This window comes from Microplitis demolitor, chromosome 5, assembly GCF_026212275.2.
Source record: "Microplitis demolitor isolate Queensland-Clemson2020A chromosome 5, iyMicDemo2.1a, whole genome shotgun sequence".
Taxonomy (NCBI): domain Eukaryota; kingdom Metazoa; phylum Arthropoda; class Insecta; order Hymenoptera; family Braconidae; genus Microplitis; species Microplitis demolitor.
Genome location: NC_068549.1, coordinates 4,746,982 through 4,771,638, shown reverse-complemented (window position 1 = coordinate 4,771,638; position 24,657 = coordinate 4,746,982). Strand labels below are relative to the sequence as shown.

General features: G+C 31.3%; 1 protein-coding gene across 1 annotated transcript; it reads left to right on the top strand.

The window, feature by feature from the left end:
• Positions 1-1,638: 1,638 nt before the first annotated feature.
• LOC103571963 (midnolin-B) lies at positions 1,639-24,598 on the top strand. Its single transcript, XM_008550324.3, has 5 exons — positions 1,639-2,679; positions 9,859-9,946; positions 20,368-21,471; positions 21,564-21,903; positions 23,092-24,598. Exons 1-5 carry the CDS (start codon positions 2,219-2,221, stop codon positions 23,349-23,351), a joined length of 2,253 nt encoding a protein of 750 aa, XP_008548546.1. The 5' UTR covers positions 1,639-2,218; the 3' UTR covers positions 23,352-24,598.
• Positions 24,599-24,657: the final 59 nt, after the last annotated feature.

The following is a 24,657-nucleotide window of genomic DNA, read 5'->3' as shown; positions in this document are numbered from 1 at the left end:
GATCTCTGGTAGTATAAAATGGAATTACATAAAAAATCTGATCACAATTACCAACAGAATTCACTTTTGATGTCGGTAAGTAAGAACTACTTGAAAATATATTTTTTCTCTGTTTAAAAAACAGCGGGAAATTTAAATTCGTATTCAGAAATTTGAGATAACTAGTTACAGTAAAAATTATCTGAATTTAAGTTTATTAATTAAAAATAAACTAGTAAAAGTAAAAAAGTTGTAAAAATTAAAAAAAGCTGCAGCGGGAAATTTAAATTTGAACAATTTTTTTTTAATAGTTTAATGTAAATTGAATTTGATTTATATTAAAAAATCATTATAAGTCTTAGAGAAATAATTACAATAGATTTTTTTAATTTCCGACATTTAATGTCCCTGAATACATTGTTTAATGACTTTTTTAAATCACAATAATAAATCCTAAAGATTTTTATGGCAATGAGTACTTATGTAATTAAAAATTTTCATTTTTAGAACTTTCTAATGTACAATCCTTCATCGTGAATGATTTAGTAATTATTATGTATTTAGAATTTCATGGGCGTCACTAATTACTATTTTTTCTGTGTAAAAATCATGATGTCATCGACGAGCAGTACTAGGGTATACCAACTGTCAAAAAATGAGTGTAAATAATTTTCCTGCTCGTTTTATTTACTAAAAACAATTTTTTTTTAATTTATAACTTTATCGCCTAAAGTGTAATTTTTTGAATTATAAAAAAGATTGAAATTTCTTCATTATTTTAAATTAAATGATTCTAAAGTTAGCAGATAATTAAAAATGTTTAGATTTTTTTTTTCAAAAAATCAATGGCAGAAAAAAAAAACAAAAAAATGCATATGAAGAAAATAAAAAAATCTAAAGGTGCAATTTTTTTTTTATAAATGATAATTATTAAAAAAATCAAAAAAATATTAGACGTCAGCTAACTTCAGGATCATTAATTTAAAATAATGAAAGAACTTTAATCTCTTTTATATACAAAAAAATTACACTTAAGGCAGTTTTTTAAATTTTCTGCATGTGCATATTTTTTTTTTTTTTTTTTTTTGTAATTGATTTGTTTGAAAAAAAAAAAATTACAAAATTACAAAATGTCTGCAAACTTCATGTGAATGTAACAGACATCAGACAAAATTAAAATCATCAATAAATAAAGTAAATAGTTAATAAAATTAAATTTAAAAAAATGCGCATTTAAAATATTTTAAAATTAATAAGTGCATTTTTTAAAAATATTATTATTTGAATTATTTACTTTATTTATTTATAATTTTAAATTTGTCTACTTCTGCTACATTCACACTCGTGCCAACTTCAGTCATTAATTTACATCATTGTTATAATAAATAGTATAGTCCGACAATGCAAAGTACAAATGTGCTATAGGTATTGCGACAATACACTAGCGCCATCTTTATTTTATCTCTAAATATAAGTAAAAATTCTCAACAGAACAATTGACTTCTAATTCAGATTGAAAATTCGATCAGAATTTAAAAATTTTTTAAATTTTCAAATACATATGTAATAAAAATAACAATTAAAATCTTTAATTATAAACTATGAACATCACAATGCTAATGGCAAGTGCAGTGTCGTAATATTTATAAAATTTGTCGGTAGGTAGCACTGGAATCAGATTTAACGCCATATTTTTCTTCATTTGGGCTGGTCATCACTCAAGTAGGTATGGCTGGGTCTGGGAATCTGGCCGAGGCCGGGGTTTAGTTTTCGGTTGCTAGTCGCAGAGTTTGAGCGGTCAAGGGTAGGTGGTACCTTAGCGGGATCATCGTAACGCGTGACAGTGAATAATCAAGCACAGGTACGTGGTGGGGTGACCAAACAAAAAGAAAACTCGAAATAGACTTTGTGCGGACAAGTCAAAAAAAGTGATTCGTGTCAGCAGCAATTAAATACTCAATATAACAATTAATTTTATTGGTAAAATTTTATTTAACGTCATCATTATTAAGTTTCATTGTTAACCGTTTCAGTTTGGATCCCCCTTTCGCGCCTACTCAAGACCGCTTGATAGTGAGGACTCTGGAACGCCCTAACGAAATTTGTGAGAACAACAAGGCTTTGGTAATATATATTTTCCATCACGGCCCGACACGGGTCTTGTTGCTCGCGTCGGGTCCAAGGTACAGGTGCGAGTGCGTGCAAGGTGAGGACTCGCGATCGCTAGCGAAGTGTAACAATGGACGGCAGCTCAAAGCAGCCGTCATCAGACGTTACAGCAATGGATGGAACTGGTGGTAACAAAAGCAGCAATAGCCACAGGACAAATTCCAGCACTGGCGATACTGATTCGTCAGCTTCTTCACCAGCTCCATTAGCAGGTACTGCAGGCAGTGATCCTGAATACTGCACGTCTGGTTCAAGTACCACCATGGCTATGATGACCGCAAGTAGTGACATCAGAAGCAATAGCTTTGCTCTGCCAACCCCAATACCACCATTGTCGCCAGGGTGTGGCTGTATGGTCGTGGACCCGCCGACGAACGACCTCGACGAGATTACTATCAGCATTACACCCACCACTGGCGGTCAATTTGAACTTATTGTTGAGAGGAATGAAACCATTGAAAATCTTAAAAAAATTATATCTAAAAGGCTAAAAGTTGCTAAGGAACGCATTTGTTTACTGCATCGAGAGAGGTGAGTGAGAAAATATAAAACCAGCATGACTATATCATTAATACCCATATATATACATATACACACAACACACATGCACACAGCCATAGCTTAAAATTTTTTTCAAAATTTATTTATATATAAATATTCTTATGCGTTAGACCTCTACATTGTATATCTGTCGAAGACTACAATAAATCTTAGGTCCCTTGGTCTCGAAACGTTTTACCTATCCTCCCATCTAGATCTTTATATTCATAAAAAAAAGGAGAGTGAAAATACACTCGTGTTGTATTCTCATATATATATATATACTTTTAAAGAAGGGGAAAGATAGAAAAAGAACACTACCGGGGAATCAGCGCATCGTATCGGTGCTGCTGCACTTTTGGTCGTCGAATTCGTTGAGTGGGAGCTGTGGGCGTCGTGGGGGCTGCGGATCCTTCTCCGCCAGTCACGCGAGAATTGAGATACATGCTGGTAGTGTATATACACGGAATTCACTGAAGGTAATAGAGTATAGTAGGCAGAGGTGAGACTAGCAGAGGGACAAGAGGTCGATTCCAGTAATATATATATATATATATATATATATATATATATATATATATATATATATATATATATATATATATATATATATCTATATATACATACATGTATGTATGTATATGTATATATATAAATGCTACTTTTATTACTGGATTCAACACAACCTTTTGTACGCCAAATAAAACGATGACAACCAAGCAGTATGATACTGTAGAAGTGAAGAGTCGAAAATTCTATTCCCGGATCCAACCACAGTATTCTTTCTCTTTCCACTTTTATTCATGGCTCCAAGGCTTACTCGCTTACTGAAATTATCGAGAAGGCCTCTCTACTTCATTCGCTGCTGTGTGGTGAGTCTCGATTTCTTTGTGCTAGCCAGGAGCCATTTTCAGACTCAGGTATACACGCTTCGGTCACCCTATGACGACATTCACGCGTGTAAGCTCGATTTTATCTTGCTTCATCTCTTCTATCATATATACATATCTTGCAACTAGCTTGTATTTGTGACCGCTTGCGTTTCTCAACTTCGTTGAGCGGAAGAACAAGTGTCACTTGAGCGTGCACGGATATCTATGCCTTGCTCGCTACTTGTCTCTCTCTCTCTTTCTCTTTTTCTTTACTTTTTCTGTCTAACACCGTGGTCCTCCTGTTCTTTTCAAGATACAGGTCAGCATCTACCGCTTTTTTTCACTCATACATGTATTATGTATGATACTGGACAGTTCATATCTCTTGCACGAGCGCACTAGCGCATGCGTAATCCAACGATACACTCTAGGTAAGTTTATCGTCTTGCAACTACATGATGGATATGCACACGAAAATCGAGAAAAAAAAGCGAACGAAAACAAAGAAGTGATATTGGATAGGATATTCCATAGCATTTTGAGACAACCGATATGTAGAATTCAAATTTTTTTATAATTTCCCGCTCTGAAAATTTTAAATGCTTTTTAATAAAAAAAAATTGACTGGTGTACTCTCGATTTTAAACCTAACGGGTTTATTGAAACAGATCTTAGTTGTTTTGAATCAATCAGTTGAGTAATTCTCGAGTTATTATAAAAATAATATTTAGATATCGATTACTTTCCCAAAAGATTTACAAGAGTTTATCAAATCAAATCTAACTTCTGATAAATCCTCTGAAATACTGACAGAGCGATTTAAATCTGAGGATACGTTTAAAAAATGATCTTATAATATATATTTTTTGAATGGTAAGATCGGATTGAATCTTGAGCAATCAGAGGAAAAAAATCTCCAGTTCGAAAGTTATGGATCTAAATTGTAAGTAATTAATGAAAAAAAAAAATTAAAGTACACAATATCGATGATCACAGCTAAAAGGATCTTTTTTAGTTTAAAGGCTCATATCTTTGCGACAAATTAAAGCTGAATAAATTTGCTTACTGACCTATGCATTGATTTAGCTGAAAAATTTTCTTTTACCGTGAATCTTTTGAAAGAAGAAAAGTTTCGGAAATTTTTGTCTCGCGATATTTCTCATAATTGTGCAATAACTGTAGCTCTAACAAAATTTTGATCAAAAGATATTGAAACTAAAGTTTTCAAGCTTTAATTTTTTTTTTTTTAATCTTGATACGATTCTTTTTCACAAACTTGCAGCCTGTCAAAAAACACTAAAAAATTTCTAAAATTTTTCTGTTCCTTTAATTTTTTGCGTTGGTGTATAAAATATTTTATTTGTCATTAAGGAAAAAAAATTTTCTAGTGCGCAACAGTGAAATTTCTCATCTAGTAATAATACACTGTGTGGCAAGGGGAGAAACGACATCATTTCAGGCGAGTGAGTAATGCCTCCCACTCGTCTAAAATCGCGTTTCATCCTGAGACACATTATACTTTGCATAATTACTTGCATTAAAGCTTCGACTTCAGTGTTTGGAGGCAATCAAAATAAGACAATTTAGGATCAATTAGCGCGTGTTCAAATTCAACCGTCATCAGCTTGGTTAATTTCAATGGCAGATATTCAGAAGTTTACAATAAATAATTCGATTACGACAAGGCCATGGAGTTTGAAACTAATTTAACCATAAGAAACAGCCATTTTTATGTCTTGGTAAAAAAGAAACTTATATTTTTCAACCGACTAATTCACATCGGTCTTAAATTGGCTTACACCGCACAACTTGTCATGATTTATAATTATTTTACATATACTACTGAATAATATGAAATATTGGCACAGATCCTAATATTTTTTCGTCATTCTGCTTGAAAGATCTTAGTTTCAAACCAAAAAATGTGTGTTCTATCAAAAAAGACTCCATAGCTTTCAAACAAAGGCTGATGATGACAAAAAACAAAGAACTTTGGTTGTAATATTAATATCGCACGGCTATCAATGTTACACAATAGGATTGATGAAAAATTATAGAAGTATGAGGATGAAGTTCGAGGTCAATTATGATGGATTTCTGGTGTCAGCGAATAGTTGGTCCAGTCTCGCTACGCTGAAGATTGAAGACTGGTGTATGAAGCTGAAGATTCAGGAACAGCAGGCGACCGAGGACTGGATGCAGGTATGTCTGGCGTTGCCTCAGTTCACGACGTCAATGTAAATCAAGATATCTCATTCGAAATCTCGTCACAGTATACGTGCAGCAAGGCTGAAAATCGCGTTGTCTATCATAAAGGTTTGGAACTCGTACCGATTTCTGAGATGGGCTGATAGTAGCTCACTGTGACATCAAAAAATAAAATATTTCAGCGTCGAGATCGACCAGGAGAGCAAGGAGAGACAATACAAGTTTGGTATTCTAGTTCTCACTCAGGTGTAAGCAAGCCAAGATTGTGAAAGGTACTCAACTAATCTGAGGATTTCTAAACAGAATTTTCACTATTCTTCCAGAGAAGTATGTCACAGGGTGGCCTTCAGGTAACAGTGGACCTGAAGGAGAGACAAACTTGGCCTTGTGACCAACTCAAGGAGCTTAGAAATGAGATATCTAAACCCAGTGTTATAAAAAGTAGTATGCAAGCTCTCGTATTAATGTTCAGTGGAGAGGTTACTAATAGGGTTCATTAATAATAGGAGTTGTATGTTGATGTTTGCTCTGCACAATAGTTACCAATAGACTCGACGATTTTAGTTAAAGAAAGGTGTAATGATTGGCTAAGATCAAACTGGATCGTGATGATTATGAAGACACTAGCGAGCTGCTGCAACAGTTGGAACCAGAAGTTACTAATACGCAGCTGTTATATGATAGAGAAAAGATACAAAATGCAATTTCGTGATGTGCTTACTCGAAAAGGTCAGAGAAAACTGACGTCTTTTACCTGGACCTGGGTGATGGGAGCTGAGAAACGACTCAAAATGAATCAACCCAAACTCGACGAGAAACTTTTCAAATGATCAAAACTCTTTAGTAAAATTTTTCTTAATACTTATAGCGAAATTTTAGTAAGAACAAAAACAACTAACAGAGCAGCCTTTGAAACGCAGGGGATGTGGGCGAGAGGCCTGAGTCATATGCGATGAGGCTGAGTTTTATGACTCTAGAAGGTCGGAGGGCCATAAAAATGGATACTCGGGTTACGGAGAGAGCTATGTATTTCTTTTCTATCGCTGAGAATAAAGCTACGAAGCTCTCGAATAAAATTATTTATTAAAAAATCAATAAATATTTAAGGACAAATAAGCTCAAGTTATTACTTTCAAACTAAAGTAGATGCATTTTTTAACAAGGACATTAATCGCAATGTCAAATTTGCTTACGCTGCTTATCATAGTTATTCAAATATACTGAGAAATTTTTTGCTAAATGTTCTCCAATTTAGAGCGATCATCTTGTTGAATATCCTAGAATCTTACAAGAACTTAGTTCTTTGTTGAAATTTCAGTCCCTCTGGGCACGAAACTTCACTACTATAGCATATAATTTATTTAATGATTTGTAAATTTCGTACACAGCTCAAAAATTTTCATAATGAGGCTATAACATTTCAAGCAACAGTAATTTTCGTCTAGAAAAAGGTAGTTGATTTAAACAAAACAAGTTGAGTGTAAGAATAAAAATTACGAAAATACATATCCATGTATAGATATTTGAGTTCTGAACATAGAATAAAAATGTTCATACCAACAGATTGCCTAAATGATGCCACGTGTTGACTGAATGAAAAATAATTAGAGCGAAAAACAAAATCCTCATTATCTTAATTTATGAATTAGGATAGATTACTTTAACTATGACAGTAGCTAAAGTTGTACACCGAGTTAAATTTTGAAAAATTATCAAGTGTTCTGACAGTGTAATTGCCATGTAAATATTTTGGTATAATTTTATGGAATTAACGTATTTTAGTAGTATAGTTATGCGAATAGTTAAAAGTGTCTTTAATAAAGTGATCGTTGATGCGATTGTATTAACGGTTATTTGACCGTTACAACTTACAAACATAACGTTATGTATGTACAGCTGTTTCAAGGGACTATTAAGGTTTTCTTTAAGGAGGGTCTATAGTACTTTTTGTCTAAGCTTTGCTCTTGAATAAAACCTCTAAACGCAAAATTGAGAACGAAACTTGATGCATTACTCTATAATTTAGCAATATATGGGTTCACTTTTCAAAAATTTTCATTTGATTAAGAGAAAAACATAGACAAAGATTCCATTTACTGCGCAAGTGCAACAAGGATAGTACCGTTCGTCGACTTGAGTGTGATAGAGAAAAAAGTTCAGACCCCTCTTAATACAAATTTTACTAGCACGTGAAAGTTATTTCAAAAAGGTATTATTAGTATATATATTTATAGTTTCAATTAACGTTGTAGCTAAAGAATTAAATTAAATTACGACTACTTAATGCGATAATAAAGTACTTTACTCAACTATTGTTATTACTGATACATACACGTAGAAATTATTCTTGTTTGAAATGATATAGTGTCATAGTAAAGCTGGGCTATGTTCGTCATCTGACGGGTCCTTGAATTCGAAAACAGCAGAAAGTTTTGGGGCTGGTCCGCAGGGTCAACCGTTGCCCAGATTTTTTTATATTGTATCTTATAGTATTAATTTTTATTGAAAGATATTTTCATTTTGTTCTTTTCTTTGTTTTGTTTTATTCACTGACAACAAAAAGATCGTTTTAAAAATTCAAAGCAGTAGATTTTTGAAAAACGTTTTTTAACACAGAGAACAAACTGTGTATCAACTAATTCTAACCAAAGAATTGTGGGTTTGTACACTGAAAGAAAATTCTAGCAAAATTTACGATGTTAATATCGTAATCGTGGACTAGACGTTTATTAGTGTCAATTTTAAAATTTCTTATTTCAAAATTTACTATGTGGATTATATTTTTGACTATTTAACATCGTAATTTTAACAAAGACTTTTAGAATTAAAAATTACTTGAAAAATTACAATTTAACATCGTAAAAAAAAAGAAATAAAAATTACAATTCAAAAACTATATTTATCTTTCTATGTACTTTTGAATAAAATAAATATTACAGTGCTGCCTCGGCTATAATACGATGTAAGCTATAAAAATTACGATGTTGTATCGTAATTTTTAAATATTAACTGTATCCTCCGCAAGGGGCGCTCTCATGACTTATTAATGTTTATTCAAATCGTTTATATGGACCTTAAAAACTGTCTAAAGTGTAGGGTTTTTGGTGGCCGAGAGGTCCAAGATGTCGGACGAATCGCACTCCAAAGGATTTGGGTTCGAATCCAACGTCCGAACGATGATTATTTTATTCTTTTATTTTAAATTTCTCTTCGAATTTTACGATATTCACATCGTAATTTATATTAAAGAGCTTAAGACTTGGTATTATTTGTCTGAAGTATTATTTCATAAATGAAATTTCCAACGCTACATCGTAAAAATTATGATTTTGAAAGTCTAGTCCACCACTACAATAATCAATAGGACAAATTACGATATTATTATCGTAAATTTAATTAGAATTTTTTTTCCGTGTAGATTTTGAATGCCTGTTTCGCTTTGGTTGAGTAAAACGAGTGCTTTTGCCTGAATATATTCTTTCGAAATTTTAGTCTTTCTTAGTTACATTTGAAGATTGACATAAATAAAATGTTGACAAAAGTTTTAAAAATCCAAACGTGCTCACCACAAAGGAGTTTTGCATACGGAAAAAATTAACAGAAATTGATCCATTATCAACGTGAAGATTCTCATTTATAATTTGTATAATCTTGCATTCAATTAACACGCCACAGCTCTCAGACAACCTGTTGAGAGAAATTTTCTTATTTTATCAACAGAAATCATTGTTTTAAAATGATATTATAAAGTTGTGTTCCTCGATAAGAACGTAAATTAAATTACATAAATCAAAAAAATTATTTTACTGTAAGTATTTTGATGATTATTCTGAAAAAGTAACATATTGCAGCTCGAAAAGCTGGACATAATAAAATTAAAGTAACGTCCGCGTGACTGTTGTTTTTTCACCGGTAATTTAAAATATAGGATCGATTTATTGATAGTTAATTTAGAGACTGTTTTTACCAATAATTTGTTTATTTAATTCACACAAATGACTCTTGTTATTCTGTCCACTTATGTTTTTTTATTATTTGTACAAACAGTAAACCATGAATAAAATAAAAATAACTTTTTAATTTTTTTTAGGCAGCTACGTGATGGTACACTAAAGGAAAATTGTCTTCAAGATGGCAGTCGACTTACTCTCCTTCCTAGTGTAGAAACTGGTCTTATGGTAAGTCATAAATTTCAATATTATTCAGAATACTTCATACAAAACGATAAACATTTACAATTAAGTTCTCTATAAAATAATGCATTCGACTTATTGTTTTAACATTCGGAAAAATTTCCGTCCTTATCAAATAATAACAGAAAAAAAATTTTTAAAGAAAGTAGAAGTTTTCAGAAAATTTATAAAAAGTTATATCACATTGATGTTGAATACGATAATTAAAAGATATATAATTATAATTCCATACTTTATTGAACATACACACTAAAAAATATTGTGTTAAAATCACCGCAATCTGTGTATTAGAAACGGTCCACACAATATTTGTGGTATTTTTGAACACAGACTATTTGTGTTGAAATTTTATCACAAAATTTAAGTTATACAAGAAGTGAATTCAACATTTTTTAAATGTCAATGACGACACGAAAAAAATGTTAACTTTTATAGTCGTCCCAACCAAAAAGTCGTCGTCTCACTTCCGTTACTTAGCACGTATTTCTTATACCCCCACTATCCATTTTAGGATGACTTTCGTTGAGACTACTATACATTTTATTTTTTTACCATAAGTTATTGAAAAAGAAAGATTTCGTTTCCAATTCGAAAAATTTGAACATGAGTGCTAGCAAAAGTTTTTCTCTAAAATAATCTTCTAAAAGATTAATATTATAAGCTGCATCACATAAAATCTCAAATTTTGTCCTACAAAAATTGTTACACACCCATACATTTTTTATTCGTGATTGTATTCTCTACAGTCGACTACCCGTCATAAGCCCAGTCTAGGGGTCGTAGGGGAAATGTTTCTTGAAGTTACAGCCTCCCCACTACTGTACGTTTACTTTTGTTCTCGACTACCCGTTACAAACCTGTTTTATTTTATATGATTTTTCACGTTATATCTACGTTTTGTTACATACGCTTGGAAAAGGTTTTTTCGTATCTACAAGATAAGATAACTTATGGTAACAAATTTCTATCTTAATATATGGATAACGAAACATTTGTCGTGATTACAGTGTTTTTGTAATGATAGCAAATTGTTTGTCGGACTTTGAAATGGTTTATAACTGTAACAAAACTGTTGTATTACAATAAACAAAAATTGATTTGTTAAAATAACAAAAGGAGTTTCTAACAATTAAAAAAAATTTTTATATAAGCTAAGACTACTCATGGTAACAAATGCCGAATTTGAAATGTGGCAACTTTTTTATAATTTATATCATGTATAACTATAACATAACAAATTGTGGCATGGCCCAACAAAGACGATAGTCAAGAAGGGGAAAAAAACTTTAGCAAATTGATTTGTTACCGTAAGCTAATCACGTTTGTCACTGTAACAAAATCTTTCGTTATCTCATTTTTTGATGTATCCTAAGACCGGAATATTTTTTGCGCAATGAAAAAATAGAAGTTGGAAAGAAAAAAATCTACTGGATGACTAGATTTTTGAAATGTTTCGCTAGATCCTATGAATAGATGCTGTTATGTCGGCTGAAAACCTCAGGCCATCATAAATATCCAGAACTACCCCTCGAGTAGTCAAATTACATGAATTTTTTTTCAATTTCGTTGCGCGAAAAATGTTCCGATCTTCAGGTCCGTCTTTTGTTATCACGACGAAACTCTTCTTTTTCGTGTTCTTCTAGTACTTATAGTGCTACAGTTACAATGATTTTCAGCGTATGGAACTAGCTTTATTATTCAAACAAATCAATTCTTTAACTCTTATGTAAAACAATTTTATTAGGGTTATCAACCATTAATTAGTTAAACAAACGTTTTGCTGTCAGTAAAAAGATTTTGAAAGTAAAACGAATACTTCATTAACCATATCTTCAATACAGAAATTTGCTACCACAAGTAATTTTATGCACTGATTGGGTAAACGTTTTGTTGGTGGAAAATTTCCAATTTACGTGTGGATATATTTTAAGTTTCAAACATATTCTACAACTAGCAAATTTTCGTTCATAAAATTTGGGCTGGTTCAAAATTGAATCTTGTAGTTATTAAACTATTCATGTGCATGTAATATTTATGTATTCATGTATTCAAACTGTGTAATAGATGTAATTCTAATACAATCGTTATATGAGAAACCTCATGTACATACTGAGAGAACTGTGTTGTAAGGAAGTTGAGAGTAACTCGTGAAAGAGGGTGAGTTATAAAATAAAATAAAAAATCAACGGAGAAAGACGATTGGGCTGAAAGCTATGGCAACGTCGCGAGGTCTTTATCGTCATCATCGTCTCCCTTGTGACTTTCGTTCTTTAGGTTTATTGGCTGTCAAGGAAGGGGATGCCAGCTTCGTTCCAACTGTTATGCGTTCTATTCTCTTACTCCTACTCGTGGTCATTTTTTAAGAGCCACATTTATTATAGAAAGTTTGTCAAACAATTGATGATCAATCTTTCTATAAGTCCGTCAGCTTTAACTTATCATGATACAGTACAGCAACTAAAAATATCTTTTTTGTTGAAAATAATTTGTGCTTTTAGAGAAAGACATTCTAGTAATTAATTTACAAATATTCGATCTGAAATCTGTAAAAAGTTATAAAATTTTAATAATGAAAGAATTCAATATGACACTAAACCTGTTGGCAACGCTGTAAACATTAATGCAGATAATGGTGAAGCGTTGGACTATTAGTGATGCTGCTTTGCATATATTTGTGAGTTTATAGCTGATAAAATGGTCTTCATTGTTTTTACATTCAAATATCCCACTTTGTTGTTTGCCTGCCATATTGCAAAGCTGCCGTCGATTTCAATTAAAACGTAACAAAAAATACTAAAGTTGAATTAAATTTAACGACAACATATATTTTAACTGTTACTATCTATTCTGTAAAAATGGTAGTATACATTTTCATTATTCATGTCAAGGTTCTGTACCCCCTCAAAACATCTTGCGAGCAGTGCACCTGGTTCTCTTGCATCGTTTCACTTTGATTCTCTATTATATTACTAAAAACTACTCGTAGGTGGTATTTTCACAGACCAGGACAAAGAAGGATACGTCTTTTAAAGAAACTCAAGTGAAAGAATCTATTTACAGATCGAATCGTAGAACGTGAGAAATTTTACTAGATGCAACCCAATTTAAAAAAAAAGGAAAACCTATTAATTTTATTTCAAGTACATAAAAGCTTTATATGCCATAGTTATTCCTTTACATTTTCTAAAATTTGAATAAATTGAAAGCATGTGTGACCGACTAACAGGCTTAGAAATGGATAATATTTCAAAAGTATATTTATAATATTTTTTATAAAAAGTTTTGGTATAAAATCCCATTAATTATTAAAGTCTAATTTGAATAACATTTGTCGAAAATTTTTCCAAAGCTTATAAAATTTCATTCTTCGTACTTTCATTGATGGGTTGAATTAATAACATGGTGGCCACATTTCTGGAAAACTTGGAAAATCTGGAAATGTCAGAGAATTATAAATATACTTGAAAAATCAGGGAAAAGTCAGGGAATTTCGTCACAAAGCTGGAAAAATTTTTACTTTCTTCTGATAATTATTTTTCTGTCAAAACTGTTCAAAAAGTGGCGCAGCGAATGCGATTGTAAAATTATTAGTTAGAAAAAAAAAGTCTTAATAGAAACCGCTCGTCAGGATCTTGAAGCTATTAACATTCATATTGATAAGTTAAAAAACCAAAAACATTAAAAGTATACATAAGTATTGAACTAATAAGTTCCACTATATTTATCATTCGCGTACTTGATTAATATTTTATTAATATTCTATAAAACGTTCTTATTTATGAAATTTATTCTAGGGTAAATGGTAAATTTATTTATATTTTATTATAGAGTAAGTTATATAAAATCATAAATTTAAAATAAAAAGTAAAAAATTATTCATTTGATAAATAAAAAAAAACGTATGAACATTGACAAATAATAAAATAAAGTTTCATTTAACGACAATGATTGATTATTTATTGAACTGACTTATGCCATTTTATTTTGAATTAAATAAATATTTCCAATGATTTAATATAACTACATATGGTCAGGGAATTTTTTGAATTATTTGACTAAAGTACCTGGAAAAGTCAGGAAATTTAAGTTTCAAAAATCTGTGGTCACTATGAATAAAAAGAAAATTAATTACTGATTTAAAATTGAAATCAAAACGCATTTGGTCAAATTTTTTATTGACGGCTATTTTTCCATAATATTCAATATCAGCTTATCTTAACTTTTTTTTGCTACTAAGATAAAAGCCCCTATATCCGCTCAGTACCATTAGTCGCTCACTTTGACTGTCAAGGCTTTTTTTTTATAACTTCTATAAAAAAAAATACAACTAAAAATATTATTATTGATAAATAATTATTTGTGAATCTAAATATATTAAAATATGATGCATCAAATTGTTTTATAATAGATTATAAATTTTAATTAAATGACTGTTTTCAAAATCGCGCTCAGTCGGGCATTTTTAACTTTAACGTTCATTCGTTAAATTAATTTTAAGTTACGTCAAATTTTTAAAAAATTTTTATAACTATATCTTATTAAATGCATTTTCAAAATTCATGAAATTTTATATTATGCAAGAATAAAGTAGTATAATTTATAAATTATTTTTCAAATCAATAAACTTATGATAGTTTAATTGATATTGTCTTTAAGCGACTAAAGGGCCATGTGTCGATCGAGTAATGGTACATCGCAACTTTTAGTGAGCGACTATGGGTACACTCAAGGAGCTTATTTAAAAAATTAATAATAATTAATTATCAACATTATTCTTCAAACTTAAATTTTATTCTAATACTCGAAACTTCAAAAAATAACTATGAAAAAGAATATGGTTTTGCATTTTATTTATTAATTTATATTGAGTGATTTAATCTCACACCAACGAAAAGTGAGCGGGTATAGGGGCTTTACCTTATTGTTACTAGTATTCGATAGAGAAAATATAAATTGAAGAGAACCAAATATTATTTAATATTCATAGCAGTTGAATGAGAAAAGATTTCAATAGTGATTTTCAACAAGGTTGTTATTAATCAAAATCTGAAACGAATGAAAAATGGATTAGATCACTTGATTGCATTCATGAAAAGTTATCATATTTCCAAATCAACAAACTGACTTTTCCCGCTATCACGTGAAAAAAATTCAAATCCATTTTTCAACATGGATTTGTCAATAAATCAACTCGAAATTTCATCAAAATTGTTATTAAACTCTCTTTGTAAAAGTATGCTTGTGTTGAAATTTTAAATGTCTATTATATGATTTTCCGACACGATTAAACGTTAATAAATCAGCCGAAAATAATTTTATCTGAATCACTTTCATCGCTTCGCGCTTGAGGTGCGCAATACATATTGAGCCTATTCATTATTGTGATTTCCAAAAGACTTCATATCTATGCACTTACGACAGAGTAACTCAATAGAATGGAATTTGAAATTGAATTGAATTTTTAATTTATCAATATCAAAGTTAACTGACAGTATCGTCAAACTTTATCACTGATATTTTCTTCATAAAAAAATAATTGCTATACTATAATAATGTAGCAAATAAATTGTAGGTACGATTCAATATTAGTCTATCCATAAAAATAATTAGAAGCAAAAGTTAGATTACAATCAACGATTCGCGATTAAATCCATGTCGAAAAAGTTAATTTGTTTTCAGTCTTATTGATCTTTTCCGAACTTGTTAATCTATTTTAAAAACTTCTTTTAAAATTTTTTACTATTTTTGATCTGTTCTGTTAGCGATTTATTTCATAATCGAAAAACAAAACAAGACTAATTTCGGAACTTAGAAAAAAAAACTTTTGGTTCGAAAGATCAAAAAGGACAAAAATAGCCTATAACTTTTACTTGTAATATTTTTATTTATTTGATATATTCGATGTTTATATAAATGGTGATTATGATTATTTTATATGGAATAATACTGTTTTTATTCTAGAGGCGACTACCGCAATGAACATTACAAAAACAAGTCTAAACTTGTATGAAAATGGACTAATATATGGACCAGATTCAAATAAATTTTATAGGCAAGCTACAAATGAATAACAAATTTCATTTTATAAAATCAGTTTAAATTATTGAGTTAATTCCAAACAGGGAAAATTTTTCGATCCAAAATTACAATGAGAGTTTAAAATTAGTCGCGCATGAGCACTTCTTTTCAACAACACTACTCAACTTATAGAAGGTAAGGGCTGATAGCCAGACTTTCTGATCAGAAAGTTGGTGTACATTAGTTGCGACCAACTTGACGACAAGCTGTTGACAACTTTTAGATTTTGCAATTGTTGACTACAAGTTATTACCAACTTTCCCAGAAACTTGGCGATAATCTACTGCCGCAACTTGTTGCCAACTTTCTGAGAAAATTGAAGGCAACTTTCCGTCAACTTTTTCAGAAAGTTGTCCTCAACATGGTAATGGAAATGCCAATTTTTGCGGTCAACTTAAGGACAAGTTGCTACAGTAGGTTGTCGCCAGCCGGCTGCCATCTTGGTTATCAGGGTGAAATACTACAAAATACAATATCAAAATAGTTTTTAATTATATCAATAATGTGGTAATTTAATTGATCTATAATATATCGATTTGTTCGTAATTGCATATCTCAGTCGTCAAACATTGGGTGTGTTCTACATTTGCTGAGTCATTTATGAGTAATTTACTCTAACAAAAAATACACTAATATTTGGAAGATATTCTCATAAATGAATCAGCGCTTATTCTCAAGCATTTAATACAAATTATCATTAGAAAATAATTTTTCATTCATGTCCGCTTGTCTGCTCGTTCGTGAGCACAATTTTATCCGAGGAAATTAAGAAACTTACTCTATTTTCTTTTTAGTGATTCTGGAATGTTATAAAACAAAACGCCATAGAATATCGTCACTATCATTTCGATTCTTTTCGATCATTTATAATAAATATACCAACGAAAAAATTAAAATCTGCTGATTTTTTTTTTGTTTATTGTTGCATTCTACCGAGTGCTTGTAGAAAACTAGGATGCAGTAGCAGAAAAAAGTAATTGAAAAAATTTTCAATTACTGATGTCCCCATAAAAAAAATTTTTAATGAAATATACTTTAGTAAATTTTAAAAATATTTAATATATTTTCTTGAGTAATACTAAATAATTTAACATTTAAAACTTGAACTGAATAAATTTTGGTTGAATACGAAATTTCCCCGAGAACATCCCCTATATTAGTAGGGTCGGTTGATTCTCGAGAGGCGCATACTCATCCCGTATCGTGGATTTCGTTGGTAGTTGCCGACACGGCCATGGAAAGTCGATGCTCCGAGAGAGGCACATGAGCTCATACAGGGTCACTCTAAACACTAGGGGTCCAAGAGACTCAATTCAACAGCACGTATATAGTATACATAGAGTGTGAGTTCAGTCGCGAGATGAATATAAAGAAGAGGAGAATCGGCTTAGAGAATTTTCTGTGCGTGCATCGAGATAACGTGGGTGGGAGAGAAGGCGTAGGTTTATGTTTCTGTAGCTCCATTCTCTCTATGTATGCATTGCTACACTTATGTATACTTGTCTCTCTATTACATACATTAGTACATATGTACATTTGTGTTCTGTAAATATGACATCTTTACTCAACGTGGGATAGCGAGTTAAGTTTAAACTTTTGGTTGACATCGACGACGCCCTAATGGTAATTTTTTTTCGTTTTAACGTCATAAGCACACATGATATATTGTATAGTCATATCTATCTGTGATCAGAACAAATAACAGAAAGTAGATAAAATAATTAAACGATTGATTAGATGATTATTTAGAGACTTCGTGGTCAAATAATTTGTTGGTTGATTTGCGAAGAGAATATTAAAGTTGTAACAAATTAAATTACTGTACACTTTGCAGACTTTGTGCAAAAAGAAGTCTGTTATGTGTTAAAAAGTAGGCAGGGAAGTACGACGATGCCTCGGGGAGCTTCAATGCCCGCGAGGTTTCCTCTCTTTACGCAGGGTCTTCTTGGGATTCGATCTCGTATATTAGTATGGCCGCATCGATTGGTGCCATCCTCACTGTGGCTGCAATGCAAAGGGCATTGTATTTCAAGTGCGCCGTTGATATGGAATCTGTCGCTTTTTGGTTTATAGTCATTCGTATAATAATCTTTCAATTTAATTCTGAAACAAAATTATATTTTTTTTTAAAGTCATTTTCTACACGAAAAAGGATTTCTTGACTCCAAAAATTTCCACTTGTCCCTAAAAAGACTTTTTTTCTGTACACAGATCTAGCTTGCTCTTACACGTTTGAGACAAGCGGGTAATTTTTAACGAATTTGAAAATAATAACTTTAAATGCTTTTTTGAAAACGATAAAATTATATTTTTGGCATTATGATAGCATAAATAGAAAGTATAAAGAATGCCTTTTCTGATGATGTGTATAAAGTCATAAATTAATTAATTTTTGCTTATTTAATTAACACTCAAAGTTTATGGAAATCGAATTTTTTTTATTTTCAAAAATTCATAACTCAAAAACTATTAAGTTTAGTGGAATTTCATAAGAGCAACTTTCGTTTGGAAATTGTTCAAGTATCTAAAAAAAAAATAACTGATCCCCAAAAAAATATTTTTTAAACAATTGATCTCCCGGGTTTGAAAAAAAAAAAAATTGTGCGATATTCGGATTCTATGGGTCAAAATACATGAAAAAAAATGTTACTTTAGCCCAGGAGCTCAAAATATATACGGAAAGGTAATACAGCGCCTAGACTGTTAAAATCCCGTTTACTTTCAATATTTTACAATGTACAGTACAATCTGATTGCAAACAATGTTTTTATCTCACTTGTACTTACAAATAAAATTTTATGTATAGAAAATATGAAAAATAGTATATTACCTTATTATACTGTCATTGTATCGAATACAAAAAATAACGTCTTTTGTTGCCTAAAGAGGGCTCCAGAAAGTTTAATATTTATAATGCGCATGCGAACAATGCTAATAGCAATGGCGTATGTGGACATCATTACAAGGTTTTGGTCTGGTTAATATAAGATATTGTATTGAAATTTAATCCAATTCAACCGAAATAAATAAATATATACATGTAAAACCAAGGAAATTTATTTTTATAAAAAAATAAAAAAGTGCAAAATTTAAAAACTTAATTTTTCTCATCATTCAGACAATTTTTATTTTTTTGTAACGTCGATTCTTGAGAACAAAAAACCCATTAATCACTTTATTAATTAAAGCGAACTGAAAAAAATTAAATTATTTGCTTATGTATGCTACCAAATTAACTGAAAAATTTGATAAATGTTTTATTCTTAAATATACAGGCCATTTACTTCTCTGATTTGTTTATAAAGTCTGAAAGTTTGATCTAATATTCAATTCCCATGGTCACAGAATTGATCAATGCTGATAAAAAGTAAATATTATACATTTGTAAAGCTTTAAATTTATCACTATAATATTTTATTTTTATATTGCGAAAAATTTTGCTGTAAAAATGTCTCCCAGAATTTTACATGGCCATGCAGTGTAAAATAACGGTGTAAATTATCCACATGCGTAATTTTATCACTGTGTAATTTAATTTTTTTACACCATTTCATGCTAGTCCACGATAAAAACGTACTGTATAAATAGAAAAACAAAAAGTAACGTAAATATTTGTATGATAGATATTAAAATTTACTGTCTATGCAGAAAAAATTAATATTTGAATTTTAAAAATCGTAACTTTAACATTAAAATTTAATTACACGTATTGAAAAATTGATTGTTTGTAATGTAAAAATTTCCCATATTAGAATTTCGAAAAGTATCCGGGAATTTAGTAGCGACAGTTAAAAATTTTACAATTTTTCAATAATTCATTAGTGACAAAAATTGAAGGATATTTAAAAAATTTTAAATTTTTAAGTGACTTTCAACAGGTTGTAACTCGAAGGAAAACGGTCATACAACAAAAATAAAAAAGGCAAATTGTAGCTTCAAGTGTCTAGTTTTCTGAATTAGTTTTAAAATTTTTTTATTATGCACCGCCCGGAGTCCTGAGAGAGCCATTGAAAAAAGATTTTAAAAATATTCGCTCGTCTTGAAAACAGTCTACGGGCTTCAATAAACTTTTTTCCGATAACTTATGAATGATGTTTGATTACTCCAAAATAAGAATTAAAACATGCGTATTTAGATCAATAAAAAATCAGTACGCGCATTTTTTAAAATTTAAATTTTGTCTCATGTCTGCTTCATTTACACTCATCATAAATTACACATTTACCCGCTTTATGGTGTAATAATTTTTGGGTGAATTTAAAATTTTTACATCGTCAAAAAATCTTTTACAGTATATACTTATCAGTTTTTCCTAAATTATGTTTCAGGGACAACGCCCAGAACAAAGTGTAATGCAGGCACTAGAGAATTTAAATGACTCACAGGTGAATGACTTTCTGTCTGGCAAAGCACCTCTTAATCTGACGATGCGTCTGGGTGATCAGATGATGTTGATACAGCTGCAGTTGTCAACAGTAACTCCATCATCGCCTCCAGCTAGTTCAGTGGGTCCCTCTACTGGTGTTGCCATGTCAAGTAACATTGCGCCATCGCCATCATTGTTATCATCAACATCATCTTCATCATCATCATCATCATTATCATCATCAGGAGCAACATCACCTTCGTCACCATCATCATCATCGCCGTTATCACCCTCACCTTCATCTTTATCACCTTGTGAAAATATTGGATCAAATAACATCGGCAACACATCAGCAATGTCGTCAACGTCGACGTCGATGACCTCCGGCTTAGACTCACTATCAACGCCCGTACACAGGAGGTTGAGCGAGCACCTTGGCCGATCGATGCGCATCGCCAAGCAGAATGGGCACACACCCGGCGGAACTCCGTCACTGATAAGCAGCCTCGCCTCAGCGCTTCACGCCGCCAGCTGCAGCACCAGCCTCTCTACTGCCACAACTACGACAAATCCATGTGGTGGTGAACGGGACGTATCCCCATCCACCTCGTCATCCTCGTCATACTCACCGCCACTCTCGCCGTCGTCATCAAGAGTAGTCTGGCATCGCAAACAACTTTTACACTATCGTCATCCCCATTATCATCATCATTCTCATCATCATCACCACTCAAGAAAAGAACAAACGTCTTGTGAATCCGTACAAACTTCTACCTCTTCACTTACTAGCCTTACAGACCCCTCAACCTCAACTACGACAACTCAAGATTCATCATCTACAACCCACTGTACCCCGCCAAAGAAAAAATTATGTACCATGAGTCATCATCAATCACCAATAGACTCATCGAGAATTCCTGATTCAGATTCCAGTCTACAGAGCCCGAATAATTCCATTATGAGCCTTTCTACCAGCAGCAAAATTGCTGCTGCTACACTCGACACCCGAGCACTGGCTGAGGCGTCGCGTAACCTAACGCAGAAACTTAAGCAGCTTTCATCTGAGGTATATTTACTGAAGCCAGTTACCCTATGTCATTTTATTTCTTTCAATTCAAATATTTACGCTACATTTTTAAAATTTTATTTTTAATACAGGAACACGCCCGACGTAGGCAGGGTGCGATAATTGAAAGCATGCATCATCATGGGAAAGGCGTATACTCGGGTACTTTCAGTGGTACACTAAATCCTGCACTCCAGGATCGTCATGGCCGTCCAAAGCGCGACATTAGTACTATTATTCATATTCTCAATGATTTGCTGTGTGCAACTCCAGCTGCGAGTACTAGTCACTATAGACATCATCATCGGCATTCTAGTAGTCGTCAACAATCTTCACCGACATCTCCTTCAGGTTCTACGAGCACCCCGTGTGGCTTAACTTCACCTAATGGAACTTATCAAGACTCATCTCCTACGTCTGAATACTCAATAGGTATATTTCTGAACATAAATATAAATTTTATATTTAAACTTCCCGCTGAGAAAATTTAAAATTTTCAAAAGATGGCAGGTTATTGATTGTGGTCGGATTTTTGAAAACGAGTTTTTAACACATGACGTTTTGAGGTCGGAACCAAGTTATTGGTTTTTTTTCGCCTGAAATAAAAATTTTTTTTTCATTGACTATAAGAAGAAAAAATTTATATTCACTTCGGAAATTTAAATTTAGAACAAATGCAAAGATTAATTGAATTATTTTTATTGATCGATAAATTCTTGTTAAAGTTCATATTAATTGCTACAATTTTATTTTTTATTTAAAATTTTTAACTTCCCGCTAAAAAAATTGAAAATTTTCAAAAACCGAATTTTTAACAGATTTCGAAGTTTTGAGGTCCCAGGAAACTATTCTAATTTCGAGATGATGTCCTAGTGTATGTATGTGTGTATGTACGTATGTAGATATTCTATCTTTTGAACGGGTTGACTGATATAATCATTAAGGTGGCACTCGAAGCGGCTCACTAATTTCTACAATCTTTGAAAAATAAAATTTTCGAAAAAACGTTTTTTTTCAAATAACTTCTAACTTACTACATGATTCGATTCCAAAATTTATCAGGCTGTAAAGCTGTATAAGCCGCGTCGAATGCCACCTCAAATGTCAAAATTGAATCATTTGTTCAAAAAATATTGCTATCGAAAAAATTAAAAAAAAAATTTTTTTCTAATAACATCAAAAACATTAAAATAATTATTTCCAAAAAATTTCAGTAGTAGAGACTAAAAAACTGCGTCGAATTCCACCTCAAAAGTCAAAATTTTTCTATTAGTTTAAAATATACCGGCGGTGAAATTAAAAAAAAATAACAATTGTCTCATTTTTTCTGGATGCTTTATATATTAACTCGCTTATATATAAAAGTAGTAAAAAAAAAAAAATTTCTATGAATTTCTGTCCAAAAACATTTAATTTATCAAGCAGAGTCGTGAGCAAAACTTTAAAAAACGATTCTTATTAATAATTTAAAATTTTTTTAATTCCCGAAGATTAATACGAAACGTCACTTTTTTTGGTCCAACTCGATGAAAACAGCGGGAAGTTTTGGGACTGGGCAACCATTTTTTTTAAATTTATAAAATTGAATCATACAATGGTTTGTGTTTTTTTCTGATACAGAGGAATTATCGAGAGAAAATGAAGCGACGAAAGGGAAAATGCGACGTCTACGTTTGGTGATGGAACAGCGACGAGCTAAACGAAAAGCCAGACGACAAGCCCGTGCCGCGCCTTACACGACGCAATGGGCAGCTGTCACTCCAGAATCAAATCATGAGTCAACATCATCAACATCAAGTAATACATCAGGCACAAATTCAACAGAGCAACAAAACGAACCAGAGTTACAGCCATGCAGCCCAGAGCCTGTGGTCGCTTGAAATCAGTGCGTCCGCACCCAACTATCCTTAAAACAGTAATCCGATAAATGACATCGCATCGTTCGTCAAATTCGCATCATCTGCCAACTACTGGCTCTTTTAACGTCTACTTAATTTTTGTCCCGCATCCAATCCGATTAAATTGACAGACAGAGAACCGATGATGGCTGTCAGTTTACTGTGGTCACATACCAGAATTTACGTTTATATTTAAAATGATGATCAATATGGAAGATCAAATAGACAATAAACGGATTAAAAGGCTGTGGCAAATGAAGATAATAATAAACAAAAATAAAATGTGATATTATACGGGCGATGGATTAAATAAAATCGGTCACTGTTGTTAATTCAGTGCAATCATTTTTCCCGCGTCAGAACATTTATGTCCAGCAATAAATTTTTTAAAAATATTTTTAAAATTTTCTGGATCTGCTGAATGCGAGAAATATGCCGTCGAGTGATTAACAGTCACGATATTATGTAGAATAAATATCGTTACCTTTCGTAACGATATTCTACAATTGTCGTGGTCAATTGTGTGTAGTTCAATAAGTAGTACATTAAGTTATTGATTTATATTTATCACAAATTCACTCTCAATTGAGAAATGATTTTGTGATTAATTTTAAATCGCGCAGCAATAGTTTTTATGTTATTAAAAAAAAAATATAGTAATAATAATAATAATAATAAATAAATAAGTAAATGAATTTTAAACGTTGAGTAAAATTTATAATAATTAATATGGAATATTTTTTTTTTATTATTCTTGATATTGTGAAAAATATTGACGGATAAAAAAAAAATATAATTTTTTAGCCTTTAATTTTTAAAAAAATTTTTAAGCTTTACTTGCATATTTATCTTATGGAAAATTTTGCAAGGAGAATATAGTAGGGTTATTTCGGATACAAAGGAGGGATAATGAAATAAAAATAAAAAAAACGTGTGAATATGAATAATTCTTGAATTAGAATTAGAGGATTCTATTCCAGTATTGGGCTTTGGAGCGAGATTCGTTATTAGTATAAACATTGTATCAATCTATAGTATACTGCCTTAGGTTTATATAGAAAAGAATTATTACTGACATTATTATAAACTATTATTATTACAGTTTTGCAAACTGGCTCAATACTGTATATTATATACGAATACTGAAACTAAGGAGTACCAAAATAAATAAGATTGCTTGCTAAAGAAAAAAAATCTTCAAACTTTCTTTTGTACCTTAGACCTTTATTAAAATAATAATAAAAACTATTATATAAAATACAAATCGAAATTTTTTTCTCCCATTATA